Source organism: Podarcis tiliguerta (genome assembly GCF_965153285.1).
Source record: "Podarcis tiliguerta genome assembly, chromosome: 9".
NCBI classification, from domain to species: domain Eukaryota; kingdom Metazoa; phylum Chordata; class Lepidosauria; order Squamata; family Lacertidae; genus Podarcis; species Podarcis tiliguerta.
Window position 1 is genome coordinate 11,024,199 of NC_139542.1, and position 17,361 is coordinate 11,041,559.

General features: G+C 47.4%; 1 protein-coding gene across 1 annotated transcript in view; it reads left to right on the forward strand.

Moving 5' to 3' along the window:
• Positions 1 to 17,361, forward strand: part of FRAS1 (Fraser extracellular matrix complex subunit 1) — a 380,286-nt gene that overhangs the window by 205,644 nt on the left and 157,281 nt on the right. Inside the window, exons 15-19 of the mRNA XM_083398098.1 lie at positions 3,806 to 3,946; positions 9,192 to 9,332; positions 13,397 to 13,570; positions 15,003 to 15,143; positions 17,208 to 17,351. Of these exons, the coding sequence (XP_083254224.1) occupies positions 3,806 to 3,946; positions 9,192 to 9,332; positions 13,397 to 13,570; positions 15,003 to 15,143; positions 17,208 to 17,351 (741 nt within the window). The remainder of the gene's footprint in view (positions 1 to 3,805; positions 3,947 to 9,191; positions 9,333 to 13,396; positions 13,571 to 15,002; positions 15,144 to 17,207; positions 17,352 to 17,361) is intronic.

The following is a 17,361-nucleotide window of genomic DNA, read 5'->3' on the forward strand; positions in this document are numbered from 1 at the left end:
CCGGGCAGATGCCCTTCGCCTGGTTACGCCCTTGGGGTTACCCCGCACCCGTGCGGTGGAAGTCTGGGAGGCAGGTGAGACTGTGGGCTGGGGCAATTGAACATTAAGGGGGGTACCCCCGGCCAACAAATTCTCCCCCTCATCATCACTAGATGAAGACACCAAGGGGGATGCACCAACATGGGTGGCTAGGCCCGCAGAAGACGTCGTCGGGGTAGAGCAATGTTGGAGCAACCCATCCATCTCAGCTTCCACACGTGCCAACGCCACCGGGTCACCAGCCAAACCCATGACCATAGACTGGAGGCGTTTCAACGATTGGCTTGGCTCAGGAGAACGCAGCGCCTGCGACGGGCCTTTTATGGGCCGCTTCGCTGAGGGAGCGGGTCCAGACCTCTTCGCCGCATTCTTCTTTGGAGCCATACCTACTACTAGCAAAACAATGAATAAATTAGTAGAGGGCACCAATAATGGTGTTCACTTATCCAGGCAATAAGCAATTAATCAGCAAAAAGATCCACACAATTCCAGGCAGGTGCAATTATACCGCTCACCAGCAGGTGGCGCAATTGGTATTCAACCAGTTAAGAAGGCCGCACCTACAGCAAATGGCCACCAGAGGCGAATGCACCCAGGGAGGTAAAACAAAATGGCGCTCCCGCCAAAACTCACAAAATGGCAGCTTCGTCACAAAATGGCGGCTCCCCCAGCCCCACCCGGTCAAGGCCTTCCAGGCCCCAAATTAGGCCAGGTAGGCACAGGCCGCACCTACAGCAAATGGCCACCAGAGGCCAATACACCCAGGGAGGTAAAACAAAATGGCGCTCCCGCCAAAACTCACAAAATGGCGGCTCCCTTACAAAATGGCGGCTCCCCCAGCCCCACCCGGTTAAGACCTCACAGGCCCCAAATTAGGCCGGGTAGGCCCAGGCCGCACTTACAGCAACTGGCCACCAGAGGCCAATACTCTCAGGGAGGCAAAACAAAATGGCGCTCCCGCCCAAACTGATAAAATGGCGGCTCCCCCTGGTCAAGGCCTCACAGGTCCTAAATTAGGCCGGGGTAGGCCTCATTTAGCCCCGAACCGCAGGACACGGCTGAGCACGGCCCACTCAATACCGCACCGTCCTGGAGTGCCTCCCACAGCCGAAAACAACCTAATTAAAAGGCACGCGCCACCACAAGCGTGCGCGGGGGGGGGCGAGCACCTACAACCCAGCAAGCCCCCTTTAGATGACGGGGGGGGCAGAACAAACAGCAGGCCTCCCCCAAAAATCAAGCCCAGTGGGCCCGGTAAAGGCGCCTGCTCGGCGCCACGCCCTGCGCGGCCTGACTCAGCCGCCCGATAAGGCCGCGACGCGGGAAAATCAACCCCCCACCGGCAAAGGTAAGATAAAGAAATTGAGGGGAGAAAATATTGGGAAATAACGAAAAAACAAATAAAATTAAATAAACGGTCCCCGGGCTCTACCAGATCACCCCCCCAAGGCCTGCTAGGGCCAGAAACGGGCCGCTCGCCGGCCGGCTACGGCCCGGGGGCCCACAGGGCCCTGAAGCCCCGGGAAGGCGTGGGAGGCCTAGGTGACCAGGGACAAACAAAATGATAAAATAACAGGTAGAGGGATTAAGAAGAAGAATTCAAGAGACGAAAAGGAAGGAAAATAAAGGAGAAAGGTGAGAGAAAGTTTCTATACAACCAGTCCTTAGCTGTGTTCGATCCGATGCCCACAGCGAAAGAGAAAGCAGCTAGCTGTGGGCCAGACTTAAATAAGCTCTGATCCCACCCCCAAATTGGCAACATGCTATTTGCCCCAGCAACATCACCACCAATCCACGCCAGGCTCCCTCCTTCAATTCTGCCTGGCAATTAAAGGGTGCTTGTCTGGTCCCAGCCGCAACACGTGCTCTCCCTTAGTGAGAACACGCTTTGCCAACTTCTTCCCTGGGCTTGCTTCTTTAACTCTTTCAACTCTGGCTGGAAGGAAAGCAGCTGGGGGTGGGCAGAGATCGCAGGGCAAAACCAAAAAAGGTCCAGCGAGGAAGGGCGGAGCACTCTTCACAGGGTGGTCTCTTACGCATTGTCAAAAAGGGAAGGCACCAATTTGCATTGCATTGCATATGTTAGTTTATATGCCTAGATGCAAATTGAGAAAGAAGTGCTATGATTTAAATGGAAATATGATACATCTATAGTTGGGAAGGCCGACCAGGTGATCTGAGTGCTTGCTCAGTCTGCTTTCCAGGTGCTACCTGTTGATAGAGGGACGCGGGTGGCGCTGTGGTCTAAACCACTGAGCCTCTTGGGCCTGCCTATCAGAAGGTTGGTGGTTCGAATGCCTGCGATGGAGCGAGCTCCCTTTACTCTGTCCCAGCTCCTGCCAACCTAGCAGCTTGAAAGCACACCAGTGCAAGTAGATAAATAGGTCCGCTGTAGTGGGAAGATAAACGGCGTTTCCGTGCGCTCTGATTTCCGTAATGCTGTATTGTTTTTAACACTCGATTGGCAGCCACCCAGAGTGGCTGGGGAAACTCAGCCAGATGGGTGGGGTATAAATTATTATTATTATTATTATTATTATTATTAGGTGGTGCTGTGGTCTAAACCACTGAGCCTCTTGGGTCTGCCAATCGGAAGGTTGGCGGTTTGAATCCCCACGGCGGGGTGAGCTCCTGTTGCTCTGTCCCAGCTCCTGCCAACCTAGCAGTTCGAAAGCAGGCCAGTGCAAGTAGATAAATAAGTACCTCTGTGACGGGAAGGGAAACAGCGTTTCCATGCACTCTGGTTTCTGTCACGGTGTTCCGTTGTGCCAGAAGTGATTTAGTCATGCTGGCCACATGACCTGGAAAGCTGTCTGTGGACAAACACCGGCTCCCTCAACCTGAAAGTGAGATGAGCGCCACAACCCCATAGTCACCTTTGACTGGACTTAACCCGTGGACCAGAGCACGCCAGGCCCTCCTGTCTTCCACTGCCTCCCGCAGTTTGGTCAAGCTCATGCTGGTAGCTTCGAGAACAGTGTCCAACCATCTCGTCCTCTGTCATCCTCTTCGCCTTGTGCCCTCCATCTTTCCCAACATCAGGGTCTTTTCCAGGGAGTCTTATCTTCTCATGAGGTGGCCAAAGTATTGGAGCCTCAGTTTCAGGATCTGTCCTTCCAGTGAGCACTCAGGGCTAATTTCCAGAGTCTCCTCCAGCACCATAATTCAAAAGCATCAATTCTTCGGCGACCAGCCTTGTTTATGGTCCAGCTCTCACTTCCATACATCACTACTGGGAAAACCATAGCTTTAACTATACGGACCTTTACATGTGGTTAACTGGATGTGACCAACTTGGTGACCCCTGCTTTACCTCCCCTTTGGAAAACACCCTGAAATTTATGGTATGTAGCTCTTGCGCTTTATTAATAGTATAAATATTTATAAAATAATTTATATGACCCTTCTTTGGTCATATAGCCCACCCAAAATGGCTTATGGTATCTTTAATAAATTTTAAAAGCCACACACGGTGAAAAAAACTAATAAGAGCAGCATTATTAAGAGCTATCTAAAGACCTGTTGTGACAAGTAGATGGAATTGACACCATATTTGAAATTCCCCTTATTAAAATAAAGCCCTGAAAGGATGCCCTGGCCTTATTTAAGGGGGGGGGGGGGAACATTCTGGAAAAGGAGGGCTTTTTAAAACCCCTGAAAATTCTGCAGCGTTGAGACTATGTACACCAAATGCGGCACTACTTTTCTTGCCTTTTCCTTCCCTTTGCCTGTTGCAACTCACAACTCATATTCTTGCCTTCGTTAGTCTGCAATGAGACCTGCGGTAAATGTTACTCAGACCGGCCCAGATGCTCAGCCTGTCCTCCGGGTGGACTTTTGCACGGCGGGGACTGCGTGTCGGAATGCCCCAGCGGCTACTATGCAGACAGTTCTCAAAGATGCAGAGGTGAGGCTTGCTTTTAATTATTTATTTCATTTATAGGCTTGCATCCTGCGTGGTCATCAAAAGAGCCCAGGAGGCAATCCATTAAACACAATCGACGGCGGTTGAGCCCTGTGTCAGAAAAGCCCTACGTAAACAAGAATCGTCTCAAAATGGGTGTCTGAAGCAAAGCATTGGTGGTGTTTGCTTCCTTGTAATAGAAAGGAGTCCCACAACCTAATCCCGGGAGCATTAAATGCCCTCTGTCTTGCAGATGCAAGGCGGACATCATGTTGCAGCCTTATTTGTGCCTCTCTGTCTGAATGTAAAGATTATATTTACGATACTAGCAGTTCGGAAGCACGTCAGAGTGCAAGTAGATAAATAGGTACTGCTGTGGTGGGAAGGTAAACGCCGTTTCCGTGCGCTGCTCTGGTTAGCCAGAAGCAGCTTAGTCATGCTGGCCACATGACCCGGAAGCTGTACGCCGGCTCCCTCTGCCAATAAAGCGAGATGAGCGCCGCAACCCCAGAGTCGGCCACGACTGGACCTAATGGTCAGGGGTACCTTTACCTTTACCTTTATGATACGATACAATATGATAATCTTTATTGTCATTGTCCCATACAGAACAACGGAATTGAAAAAATCTACATCAGACATTCAAAAACCAACAAGCCTGCTATCCCAGCCATCCCAGCCTGGTTAGCCCCCTAAAAACTCTGATTCCCCATAATAAAATACAATATACTCCCATAGAGACTACCTTACACTGTGTTTACATGGCACTGTCAGCAGGAAAATGTAAAGATGTTTTTTGTTTATCTATTGATACACACACACACACACACACACACACACACACACACACAGCACTGTTTGCAGTAACCTTTCCAGTGACCGCTGGGAGATGTTAAAGTTACTGATCTGATTCTGTTGGAGATTTATTCATGCACACAGCTGTTGCGTTATATTGTTGTTCCGTATGATTGTATTTTTATTGTTTGCTGTTGTAAGCTGTCCCGAGGATGCTAATGAGCACCGAAGGGTAGGGAATACATTTTAGAAATGGATAATAATAATTAAAAAGTGAGCCTTTGATTTTTTAAATAAATAAATACTTGAGCCATTTCTAAATTGCAGGAAGATGCTAAAGGCTTTATAGCTATGCAGGATAAACAGCCGTCAAATCCAAGTTGGGCCATCTTTCTGGGGGAAATGAGAGCAGTCACTCAGACACAGACATTTAGGTGATTCCTTTTAGCGTTCTTTCATTGGTGTTCTCAGCCTTTCTGACTTTTATGTCAATGCAACAGCTCACCGTGGAATAGGGCTTCTCAGATTTCTGACAGCTGGGCAATTTAGGCTGCCATCAGCTGCATGCTTACCTGGGTGCAAGTCCCTTTGAACGCAGTGCGGGGCCGACTTCAGAGCAAACATGCATCAGATTGGGCCGTTCTTTTGGCTTGAAAGTGAAGGAATATTCCACTCAAAAAGTGTACAATGGAAATAATAATTTACACTTGTGTTTGTCGCTTGATCAGTTGTTGGTCACTCAGTTTCTTCGTTACGGTGAATGGCCGGCATTCAAAAAATAAACTTTGCACAAGTATATAAAATAGTGCCAAAGAAACAAACTAGAGACCCATAACAATAAAGTTATTAGTGACTGTACTATAAAATTCTGGGCACAGAGAACAGTGTAATAAGCTTACTAAAATCAGTCCCTGGAGAGTTTTACCTCCAGCAACACAATATTTAGCCACCCTAGAAGAGGAGAATGCATTCTGAGCCGAAAGAATTAAGAAAGCATAAAAATGCATTTGATCGTCCTGGGAATTCACATAAAAAGGGTTCAGTAAAAATCTTACATATATCATGATAAAAGGAACAATGCAGAAGAACGTGATCTATCGATTCTGCCTCTTTGTTATTCACAGAGGCGTTTAAGTTGACAGTAGGGGATTTCTTTTTTCTTTTGTTCCTTTTTTTTTGGAAACTCCCTTCCAGAACTGCTGATGAAAGAACATTTAAATGCAGCAGAGTAAAGGCTCTGTGATGTTTTCGAACAGAGAGATTGAAATCTGGGCATCCCCTCCCAATTGCAAGGACAGAAGCTCAGAGCAGTGCTTGACTAATTTGCCTGAGGTAAAGAAAAAAATGGTACCCCGTTCCATTCTATGTTCAGAAGTTGCCTGGCCGTTGAGTCTTATTTAAACACCGGCACCTGAGGGCTAACTTAGCAGGCCATGTGGTGTACACAGTGCTGACCTTTAAAGCCCTAAATGACCTCGGACCAGTATACCTGAAGGAGCATCTCCACCCCCATCGTTCTGCGCGGACTCTGGGGGCCTTCTGGCGGTTCCCTCACTGTGAGAACTGAGGTTACAGGGAAACAGGCAGAGGGCCTTCTTGGTAGTCATGCCCTCCCATCAGATGTCAAGGAAATAAACAACTACAGTGGTACCTCGGGTTAAGAACTTAATTCGTTCCGGAGGTCCGTTCTTAACCTGAAACTGTTCTTAACCTGAGGTACCACTTTAGCTAATGGGCCCTCTGGCTGCCGCCATGCCATTTCTGTTCTCACCCTGAAGCAAAGTTCTTAACCCAAGGTACTATTTCTGGGTTAGCGGAGTCTGTAACCTGAAGTGTCTGTAACCCAAGGTACCGCTGTATCTAACTTTTAGAAGACATCTGAAGGCAGCACTGCATAGGGAAGTTTTTAATGTTTGACTGTGTTTGACTGTGGTTTTATAATTTCTTGGAAGCCACCCTGAATGGCTGGGGCAACCCAGTCAGATGGGTGGTATATTATTATTATTATTATTATTATTATTATTATTATTATTATTATTATTTAGCATTATTAGCATTATTTTCTTCGACACCTTACTGCCACTGCCACCCCCCCCCAGCATCTGAGATGGATACATCATCCTCTCTAATAGCATGGCTGGCTCTACAAATAACTTCCTGCGGTTAGAGAAAGATTCCTCCATTTGCAGATTCTCTTGACAATCAGTCAATTTAGCCTCTAGCTATCCCATAATCCACGTCTCGTCCCCTCACTTCTCCTTTCCTTTAGGCAACTCGTTCACTCTCTCAGCCCTATGGGGAACACCAGTGACCTACTTCATAGAGCGGTTAAGAGGAAAGGAAATCATTTGTATGTTAAAAGTTCCAAGCACACACACACACACACACACACACACACACACACACACACACAGGTTGGACTCAAGGCAATGCTATTTGTGGAAAGTCAGACCTGTGCTTTTAATTTTCCTGAATCTGTAGAGCAGACATGCTCAGCTTTGGGGTCCACCAAGCTGAAGGTGTCCCGGCAGTCTGGTTGGAATTCGCTAAAGCTTCTAGTTTTGCTGGGGCTGGAGGGGAGAGACAGCTGTCAAGCCTTGACTATGAAGATTAGTTTTCAAGCAGTGATATGAGGAGCCAAAGCATCCCATACCAAAACAAAACAGGCCAGTGAAATCAGGACTATCAAACTCCAAGCACAAGTTCCTAACTCGTCTACCAGCAGATGCTTCCTTTTATAGGAGCTGCTGAGAGACAAGGATGGGCCTTTTCTGTGGTGGCTCCACATCTGCGGAATGCTCTCCCCAGAGCCATCATTGCATATCTTTAGGCCAGGAGAAAACATTCCTCTTTACTCAGGCCTTTGGGCATTAAATGATCTATGGCCTGTTAAATGTGGGTGCGAGGGCTGTTATTATGATTATTGTGTTTTTAGCATTATGTAACATAAATTATGTTCTTAATAAACACTGCCTTGGGATATTTGAATAAATAAATCAAAATAATAATAATAATAATAATAATAATAATAATAATAATAATAATTTATTATTTATACCCCGCCTAGCTGGCTGGGTTTCCCCAACGACTCTGGGCGGCTTCCAACAGAACACTAAAATACAATAACCTATTAAACATTAAAAGCTTCCCTAAACAGGGCTGCCTGCAAATGTCTTCTAAAAGTTAACAGATAACAACAACAACAACAACAACAACAGGGAATGCACAAATCTGTTGTGTTTCATGTTGGCTGACAGTCACTGGTCCGATCTGTCCCATTTGGGGGCGGATTTTTTTTTGGGGGGGGGGAGAAGTTTGTGCAAATTGCATGCATCATTATATGTAACACTGTACACTTTTTTGTATGCGTTTTCCCAAAACATGAATTTGGTTCCCTAGCTGGAACTAAAACAGAGAAGGTCAACTGGCCTCCGGTGGATAGAGCAGGAGCTCAATGAGCCCTTAGGAAGCTCAACAATTTCAACCACCAGAAAACGATCATTTAAAGCGTCAGAAATTGCTTACATGGAGAAATTCACTGATGCGGTCAATAGAAGAAATAGTATTCAGTAAGTACGCAGGTGGCGCTGTGGTCTAAACCACTGAGCCTCTTGGGCTTGCCGATCAGAAGGTCAGCGGTTCGAATCCCCACAACGGGGTGAGCTCCCATTGCTCTGTCCCAGCTGTTACTCGGTCCCTGCTCCTGCCAACCTAGCAGTTCGAAAGCACGCCAAAAAGTGCAAATAAATAAATAGGTACCACTCCAGCGGGAAGGTAAATAGCGTTTCTGTGCACTGCTCTGGTTTCGGTGTTCCATTGCACCAGAAGTGGCTTAGTCATGCTGGCTACATGACCCGGAAAAACTGTCTGCGGACAAACACTGGCTCCCTCAGCCTGTAAAGCGAGATGAGTGCCGCAACCCCAGAGTCATCTGCGACTGGACTTAACTGTCAGGGGTCCTTTATCTTTACCTTTTATGCCTCTGAATGTCGGTTGCTGGAAACCTCAGGAGGGGAGAGTGGTTGCTGTGCCCAGTCTTTCTTTTTGTGGGTTTCCTACAGGTATCTGGTGAGCTACGTCTGATCCGGTAGGATTCTCATTAGGGTTCTGAAATGTGGAAGAAAATACAGTGGTACCTTGGGTTAAGTACTTAATTCATTCCAGAGGTCTGTTCTTAACCAGAAACTGTTCTTAACCTGAAGCACCACTTTAGCTAATGGGGCCTCCTGCTGCTGCCGTGTCACCAGAGCACGATTTCTGTTCTCATCCTGAAGCAAGTTCTTAACCCGAGGTACTATTTCTGGGTTAGCAGAGTCTGTAACCTAAAGCGTATGTAACCTGAAGCGTATGTAACCCGAGGTACCACTGTATACGGGAAGGAAACAGTGTGGCTGGGTGGAATGAGAGTCAAGTATGTCCCGTTTACAAACTTCCTCTGTTTCTTCTTTACCAGCTTGCCACCGCTCCTGTACCAGCTGCATCGGACCTTTGTCTACTCAGTGTACTTCCTGTTCCTTTCCCCTAGCCCTGCGCCGGGGTCAGTGCCTTTCTGCATGCGGAGAGGGCTTTTACCAGGACCACACCATCTGCAAAGGTAAGAGAAATGTTGCTTCTGGTTGCAGCAAAACAACACCACCACAAACTGGCTTATAAGTATAAAACCAAATTTACTAGATTAATAGCTAGAACAGACTCGTAACCATTCAAGCAACAAACATACTAAGGTGCCATGTGCAAAACAAAGCCTGGAGATACTGTAAACATGGAGTAGCTAAAAGTACAACTGTATCTTAACAAGTTAAATGTGCAATAAACGTTATTGCAGACTCGAGAAATGAACCTTTCAACAAGTAGTGTAAGTCCAGTCACAGAATGGTAACCCTGTGCCGTCACAATGGCAAGGGTAGCACACTGAACAATATGAAAAAGTTTTTCAAAGCTGTTTTTCAAAGATTGAACTGGATGAGATGTTCTTCAATGGGTCTCGAGTTGGAAACACAAAGCCGTATGCATGGATCAATCACAGGAAGGCAAATCAAAGCCACCACCCTGGTGAGAATAACGCAAGTGGGCAAAAGGAGACCTGTTCTCCGGATATAGTACAGGTTTCGCTACACGCTTCATCAGTCCGAAAAGCTGCATGATGCAAAATAGCACTCCAATTACAATGTGTGGTAAACCCTAAAAAATTAGAAAATATCAGTCTCATACTATACCTAAACTATACTATACCTATACCTATACTATAACAAAACGGTTTGCTCAGGGTAAAGAAAATATTCACAAGGGAAAGGATTTGTTGAACTAGATAATTTGAACTAGAATACAAAAAAGGGATGTGCGAGGAAGTCGAGGAAATAAGCTAATGAAAGATTTGGATATAAAAATTTGGATGTGTGTTTTTGCTTTTTTTTCTTATGTTGTATTGTTTTCTTTTTTCTTTTTGTTGTCAATGTACTGTTTGTTGAATTCATGTATTGGTTTTTTTCTTATTTTTTTCCCTTTATAATTATAAAATACCTAATACAAATTTTATTAAAAAAAGAAAAGAAAATATTCACAGGAACAGCTAATGTTCAGACTCATAACAAGCAGTTAAGTATAATACAGGTGTATAGAATCAATCATCACATGATTACATGGTTAAAGGTGCATCACTTTTCTGTTACAACCAAACAACAGTATACATATACATTACTGTCACCACATTTGATACTTTGTGTATATGCTTCTAGTTGTAGGCCTAAAAGGAAAGGAAAGCCTGCAGCTCGATCTCAACAGGTCTAGGCTCTAATTTCAGCCGTGGCTCATGTAGGGGTCGCAGAGATAGCTTTTAAGTGGCAGGAGGACTGCACTCAGGGAGGGTGCGAGGCAGTGGTGGCAAGGTTGCGGCAGGGGGAGGTCTGGGTTGAAAACCTCAGCTCCAGGGCTGCTGCTGCCAGTCCCAAAATCTCTCATCCTGTCCCTGTCTCAATGAGTGTGACATTGCTCCTGCTAGAAGGTTACCACCGCCGCTCTCATGTGAATAAACTTATTGTACAGTGGTACCTCTGGTTGCGAATGGGATCCGTTCCGGAGGCCCGTTTGTAGCATGAAAAGAGTGCAACCTGAAGCACGTTATCTGCACAGTTGCGCAGCACAATTTGGTGCTTGTGCGCATGCGCCAAGCGTGATTTAGCGCTTCTGCGCATGCGTGAGTGGTGAAACCCGGACGTATCCCTTTCCGGGTCGCCGCGGGATGTAACCTGAAAGAACGTATTATGAAGCAAATGCAACATGAGGTTTGACTGTATAGGACAGGCTTCCTCATCCGCGGCCCTCCAGATGTTCTGGGCCTACAACTCCCATGATCCCCAGCTAGCAGGACCAGCGGTCAGGGATGATGGGAATTGTAATCTCAAAACAGCTGGAGGGCCGAGGTTGAGGAAGCCTGGTATCGGAGTATTCTCATTGACTTCCTTGGAAGAATTCCATTGAATCCAAATGGCTGACAGTCCTGGAGGAAGCGGTTGTGTTTGTTGAAAGTTTTTGGTGGAAAACTGAAAGATAGGCACCCAAACTGAGCTAATCCTGAGCTGATTAGCTCGGCAGCTAGAAAAGCCAATGCAATGCTGGGCTGCATCAATAGGAGTATAGCATCTAGATCAAGGGAAGTAATAGTGCCACTGTATTCTGCTCTGGTCAGACCTCACCTGGAGTACTGTGTCCAGTTCTGGGCACCACAGTTCAAGAAGGACACTGACAAACTGGAACGTGTCCAGAGGAGGACAACCAAAATGGTCAAAGGCCTGGAAACGATGCCTTATGAGGAACGGCTAAGGGAGCTGGGCATGTTTAGCCTGGAGAAGAGGAGGTTAAGGGGTGATATGATAGCCATGTTCAAATATATAAAAGGATGTCACGTAGAGGAGGGAGAAAGGTTGTTTTCTGCTGCTCCAGAGAAGCGGATACGGAGCAATGGATCCAAACTACAAGAAAGAAGATTCCACCTAAACATTAGGAAGAACTTCCTGACAGTAAGAGCTGTTCGACAGTGGAATTTGCTGCCAAGGAGTGTGGTGGAGTCTCCTTCTTTGGAGGTCTTTAAGCAGAGGCTTGACAACCATATGTCAGGAGTGCTCTGATGGTGGTTCCTGCTTGGCAGGGGGTTGGACTCGATGGCCCTTGTGGTCTCTTCCAACTCTATGATTCTATGATTCTGTCCCACTCATTCTGCCCATGCCTTGGCTCTCACAGAACTGTAAAGTGGGAGGGATCCCAAGTCCAACCGCTTGCAATGCAGGAATCTCAACTCAAGCATCCATGGCAGATGGCCATCCAAACACTGCTTTAAAACCTTCAAGGAAGGAGAGTCTACCACCTCTTGAGGGAGACCGTTCCACTGCCAAACAGCTGTTACTGTCAGATGTACTGTCCTGATGTTTAGTCAGAATCTCCTTTCTTGTAACTTGAATCCGTTGGTTTGGGGCCTACCCTCTGGAGCAGGAGTAAACAAGCTTGTTCCACGTGACAGCCCTTGAGATATTTGAAAATGACTACCACATCTGCTTTCAGTCTCCTCCTATCCAGGCTAAACCTACCCAATTCCCTCAAACTTTCCTCATAAGGCTTGGTTTCCAGGCCCTTGATCATATATGTCTACGAGGTACAGTGGTGCCCCACAAGACGAATGCCTCGGAAGACGAAAAACCCGCTAGACGAAAGGGTTTTTCGTTTTCTGAGGTGCTTCGCAAGACGGATTTTCCTAAGGGCTTGCTTCGCTAGACGAAACAGCCCTGCCTCTCCTGTCATGGTGACGGTCGCACACTCGCTTCCCCGCTCCTCCGGCTCCCTCCCACCTTCCAGCCGACCTTCCGACCTTCCGGCTGCCTCGCGCCGCTGCCCACCGCCCTCGCGCACTCCCCTCAGGAGCCGTTGCCGCCAGCAGCCAGCGCTGCAGCCGGAGTCGCGCTCCTGAGCCCCACCGCCCTCCAGCAGCCGCGTCGCATGGTGTCCACAAGGCGTGGGTGAGTCCAAGGACCGGCTGCGGCAGCTGCCCTGCTTTTCCCCACCCCTCCCCGCCGTGGTGCTTCGCAAGACGAGAAAACTCGCTCTACGAAAAAACTTGCAGAACGAATTAATTTCGTCTTGCGAGGCACCACTGTACTGGTTTTATTTGTTATTTTCAGAGGCCCCTTATAACCATCTTCCTTTGTTCCTCTCTTGATTTTCCTCACTGAATGTCTCTTTATCTATTGTTTTAGTCCTGAAATCTACCTATAATGTTACCCTTGAATCATCCTGAATCAGAAGAGGCTGTTCACAGTCTTTCTGGCTTTGATAAAGCTGTATTGTTTTGCTGCTCTTAAAACTAACTAAAATCTAAAAACGACAAAATAAGCTACAGAGTAATTTAGGAGGTCCAGAGCAGAATGGATGGCACCTCAACACTGCTCCCTGTCCCTCAGCATTTGTCACCTGAGGCAGCTGCCTCGCCCTGTCAAATAGTAGGGCCGGCCCTGTCTCTCTTTGATGAAATCTCTTTCATATATACATTCACATACATATATCCGTATATGCTCCATCTTCCTTTCTCCGGAAGGAGTATTTGCTTCTCATTCTTTCACAGATACAGCACAACTTTTCTTGGGATTTCACAGTGGCTTTGCTGTTTTGCAGGATGCCATTCGTCTTGCCGCGAGTGCCTTGGCCCTGAACATTCACACTGTACGAAGTGCATGAAGCCAGAGGAGGGGCTGCAACCTGGAACGATGCTCAAGGGGACATTTGTAGGTGTCTGCCTACCCCAATGCAAAGACCATTTCTACCTCCATAGTGATGGGTTATGCAAAGGTGAGTGAAGGAAACTCCCAGAATAATAATGAAGGAATCTTATCTTCATTGGTTCATGCTTTTAAAAAAGTCACAGGGCGAGACCCAACATACCGCACACGGGACTTTTCCTCCCTTTTCTATCCCCCCTGCATCGCCCTCAGATCTGCTCTAGAGGTTTGGGGGATATTCTGTGGAGAGATATTGTGGGTTTATGGGGGGGGGGGCTGGAGGGGGGGTGAAGGGAAACCAGAAGGGCAGTAGGCCAGCAACCCCACCAAAGCACTCAACTATTCAAAAAAACCCCAAATTATTTCCTAAAAGAAAACCAAACAGTCTAGATAGATGCAGCTGTGGGCCATCTTCAAAGCAGGGAGATTCTGCTGACCTAGATATCTCTCTTCTCCCATCTTGTTGAATAAATTGTCTAGAAATGATGGACTAGTAAAAGGTTGTTTTGCTCGCTGTTTTACTTTGTGTTGACATTTATTGGGAGGCGGCCTTTTCCAAAGGTAGTTCTGAGCACTTTTGTTGCGCTCAAGGGTCTTCTCTTAACAAGGCTGCATCAGATTCCTTCTCAAAATCTCCAGGTCAGCATTTGTATCCCCCCCCCCCAATAAAACGCTCCATGGAAAATAACTTTGCTTACGATATAGATATTTCAGAAATTGGCAGCAGAAAGAACCTGTTGAGCTCAGGGCTTGCGTTCAGTTTCAAAACTGAATTGGAGAAAACTGGCCCAGGGCAGACGATTGTGGACATTGCAGGCACAGATTTGGGTTGAGTCAGGGGTCAGCAAACTTTTTCAGAAGGGGGCCGGTCCACTTTCCCTCAGACCTTGTGGGGGGCCGGACTATATTTTTTGGGGGGAGTGGAGAACGAATTCCTATACCCCACAAATAACCCAGAAGCGCATTTTAAATAGGAGCACACATTCTACTCATGTAAATACACCAGGCAGGCCCCACAGATAACCCAGAAATGCATTTTAAATAAAAGGACACATTCCACTCATGTAAAAGCACGCTGATTCCCAGACCCTCCACGGGCCGGATTGAGAAGGAATCGAGTGTGGAGGTTTCTCCTTCCCTGGCAGTCCAGTGGATGAAACTGGAAAGAAAACAAGTGAACTTGGGCCAAAGAGCATCACCCCCTTCCTCAGCCCTCGCCCCAGCTCCAGCCAGCAGCCCATTGGCCTGCTGAGATGGGGGCGGGGCAACAGCCACCCTGTAGCAAGGTGGGTGGCTCCCCGGTCCCAGGAAACCCACACAGTATTGCAAGCCCCGCCCACCTTTTGGAGAGGGTGAGCGAAAATTGTAGCAGAGGGGAAAGTTGTGCAGCGTCCTTTCCAAGCATCGTGCGAGAAGGTGCTGTGAGCAAAACAAAACCAGGCAAATGCGGTTGGCTGCGCTCACATTCTTGTCCTTCTCCCCCATCTCTTTCTTTGCTGCAGAGTGCCACTCCTCCTGCTTATCCTGCGTGGAGAAATCGCCAGAGAACTGCACCACATGCGCACCCCCACAAACCTTTCACGAAGGCCGGTGTGTCTCTGAATGTCTGGATGGATGGTATCAACAGGAGGCGAGGTGTTACCGTGAGTCCGCAACGTTGAACACCTGCCTAGTGCATGCCTGCCACCAGCACATTTGATCGCGGCTCGGGTGTAATGCCTTAACAAAAAATATTACCAAGGGGGGGGAAACGCCTCCTTCCCATATTTTATTTTAGAGACAACGGTGTCATCTGCTGCCACAGTGTAAAATCAATGGGTGCCGTGGGCTGTCTGCATGAGCAACAGCTTGGTTCATCAGGACATCCCTTTTGCTGTGGGGTTCTTATCCCTTCCTGGATTGTGAGATATACACAGTCTCCAGGAAACCAATGTAGGGAAAAACCCAAAATTGGTTTGTGCAGAATGAGGGAGTATTGCTCTGTGGACAGGGTAGCCTTGCAGGCATTGCATGGGTTTTTTTGGTTTTTTTAATTGATTATATTTATTATTAGATTTAAGGCTTTTGTGGAGGAGAAGGCTATCAGATGGAGGCAGGAATACTACTGCATGGCAGTTGCTGGAAACCACAGGGAGACTAGTGCTCAGATCCTGGCTATGAGCATCCCATAATGAGCATCTGACCTTATCCAGCAAGCTCTTCTCATGTTCTTATGTCCTTCCCACTCCACTTGGTTATAACTATATAGATATTGTCAGGGAACTGCCATCGGAGCAGGAGGAGGTGAGAGGGCTCTCGGACGACAGTGGAGAGGGTACCAGTAGGAGGAGGGATAGCCCATACGCTGGGGAAGGAAATCAGCGCAACACCAGTGGAGAAGGGGAGGAGATAGAGGAAGCGGAGAGTTGGCTCCAAGACTCTTCGCAGGAGACAAGCGGAGAGGGGACAAGTGCTCCGTTACCCACACCCACAGCGCGCAAAAAGCTTTCGCGCAGGCAACGGGGGAGGAGACTGGGCGTGAAGCAGCTTTTATGTTGGAAGCGGTTTAAGAAACGCCCATTGACGGATTCTGCCAGCGACTGAGGCAGTCACGAGATAGAGGCTGCTCTGTCAGAAAGGGTTCAACCATGCAAGACAGCCACGAGTAAAGACAATTTACGCACAAGCAATCCCTAGAACCATAACAGATATCTAGAAAACATTACAGAGCATCTTGGGGGAAATGATTCAAATGCTTGTTATATATATGTCTGTCCTCCTAAATAAATAAAACAGCCTGGAAGGGTGTTGGGGACGGCGTTGGTAGCCTTGACTCTTCCTTGCTTTATGTTTGTTTGAAACACCAAAGATTAATGTGGACCTTAATCTTCCATTAAGATCCCATTTAATTTCAGGCTTGAGTTTGTGAGTACAGGTCCAGAGGAATGCCTCCCTTGCAGCTGTGCAGATAACAAAAGAGCTGCTCTTTTTATTTTATTAATGGGAAACGGTTGTGGGAAATATGCCGCCAATGTTTCGGGTGGCCTGAGGACAGTCTTATTTGCCACGAGCCGACAGGCGAGATAAACCTCTTGTTGCAGTGTATTGGGTTATTGTTTTTCATTTAGAGCCTGTTACAGGCTCTGAAGTTTATGGAGGAGGAAACATTGCAATGAGATACAGGGGGAAGAGTCTATTGAAGTTAGTTATTATCTGGCCGCAGGAGAGTTCTTCATGCAGCCGGCGCTCTCTCTTACGGGTATGTAGAAGATCTGAGCCCAGATGTACGCAACAGATGGTTGCATTTCAATCTGTGGCACAAGGAGCTGAACGGAAGAAGCTCCAGGTAGCTAGGATATGGCCGAGACCCAGCTCTGTAGCCCTCTTTGCATGAGAGTTAATCCTGCCCTGACAATAGCCCCAGTAGGACAACTCGCCTTTCCACGAACAGCTGCCGCTCTCGCTTTTGTATGTGACGTACATCCATTGCACAGAATGCACTTGAATGTCACACTTCTGCGGCAGAGCTCCCTCATCAATGCTCCCAGCTCAGGGAAACATCTGCTCCTTTTCGCTCTTTGTACATGTACGTTGGTATGTGTGCATTAGCCACACATGTGTTCCTAGTCACGTACTTCTTTGCCAGCCATGAAGTCAATGTTTCTTTGCCTTTGTCGAAGACGTGGGTTGTCTTAGCAGAGCTCTCTGTCTTCTTTGCTGCCACCCAGTGTGCCATCCCACTTGCAAGACATGCCATGGGCCGTCGGATGCGGACTGCGCCACCTGCCACCCTCACGCCACTCAGGCCAAAGGAAGGTGCAGGACTCCCTGCAAGGCGGAACAGTACCTCAATCTGGTGGGCTACTGTGTTGGTAAGTGCAA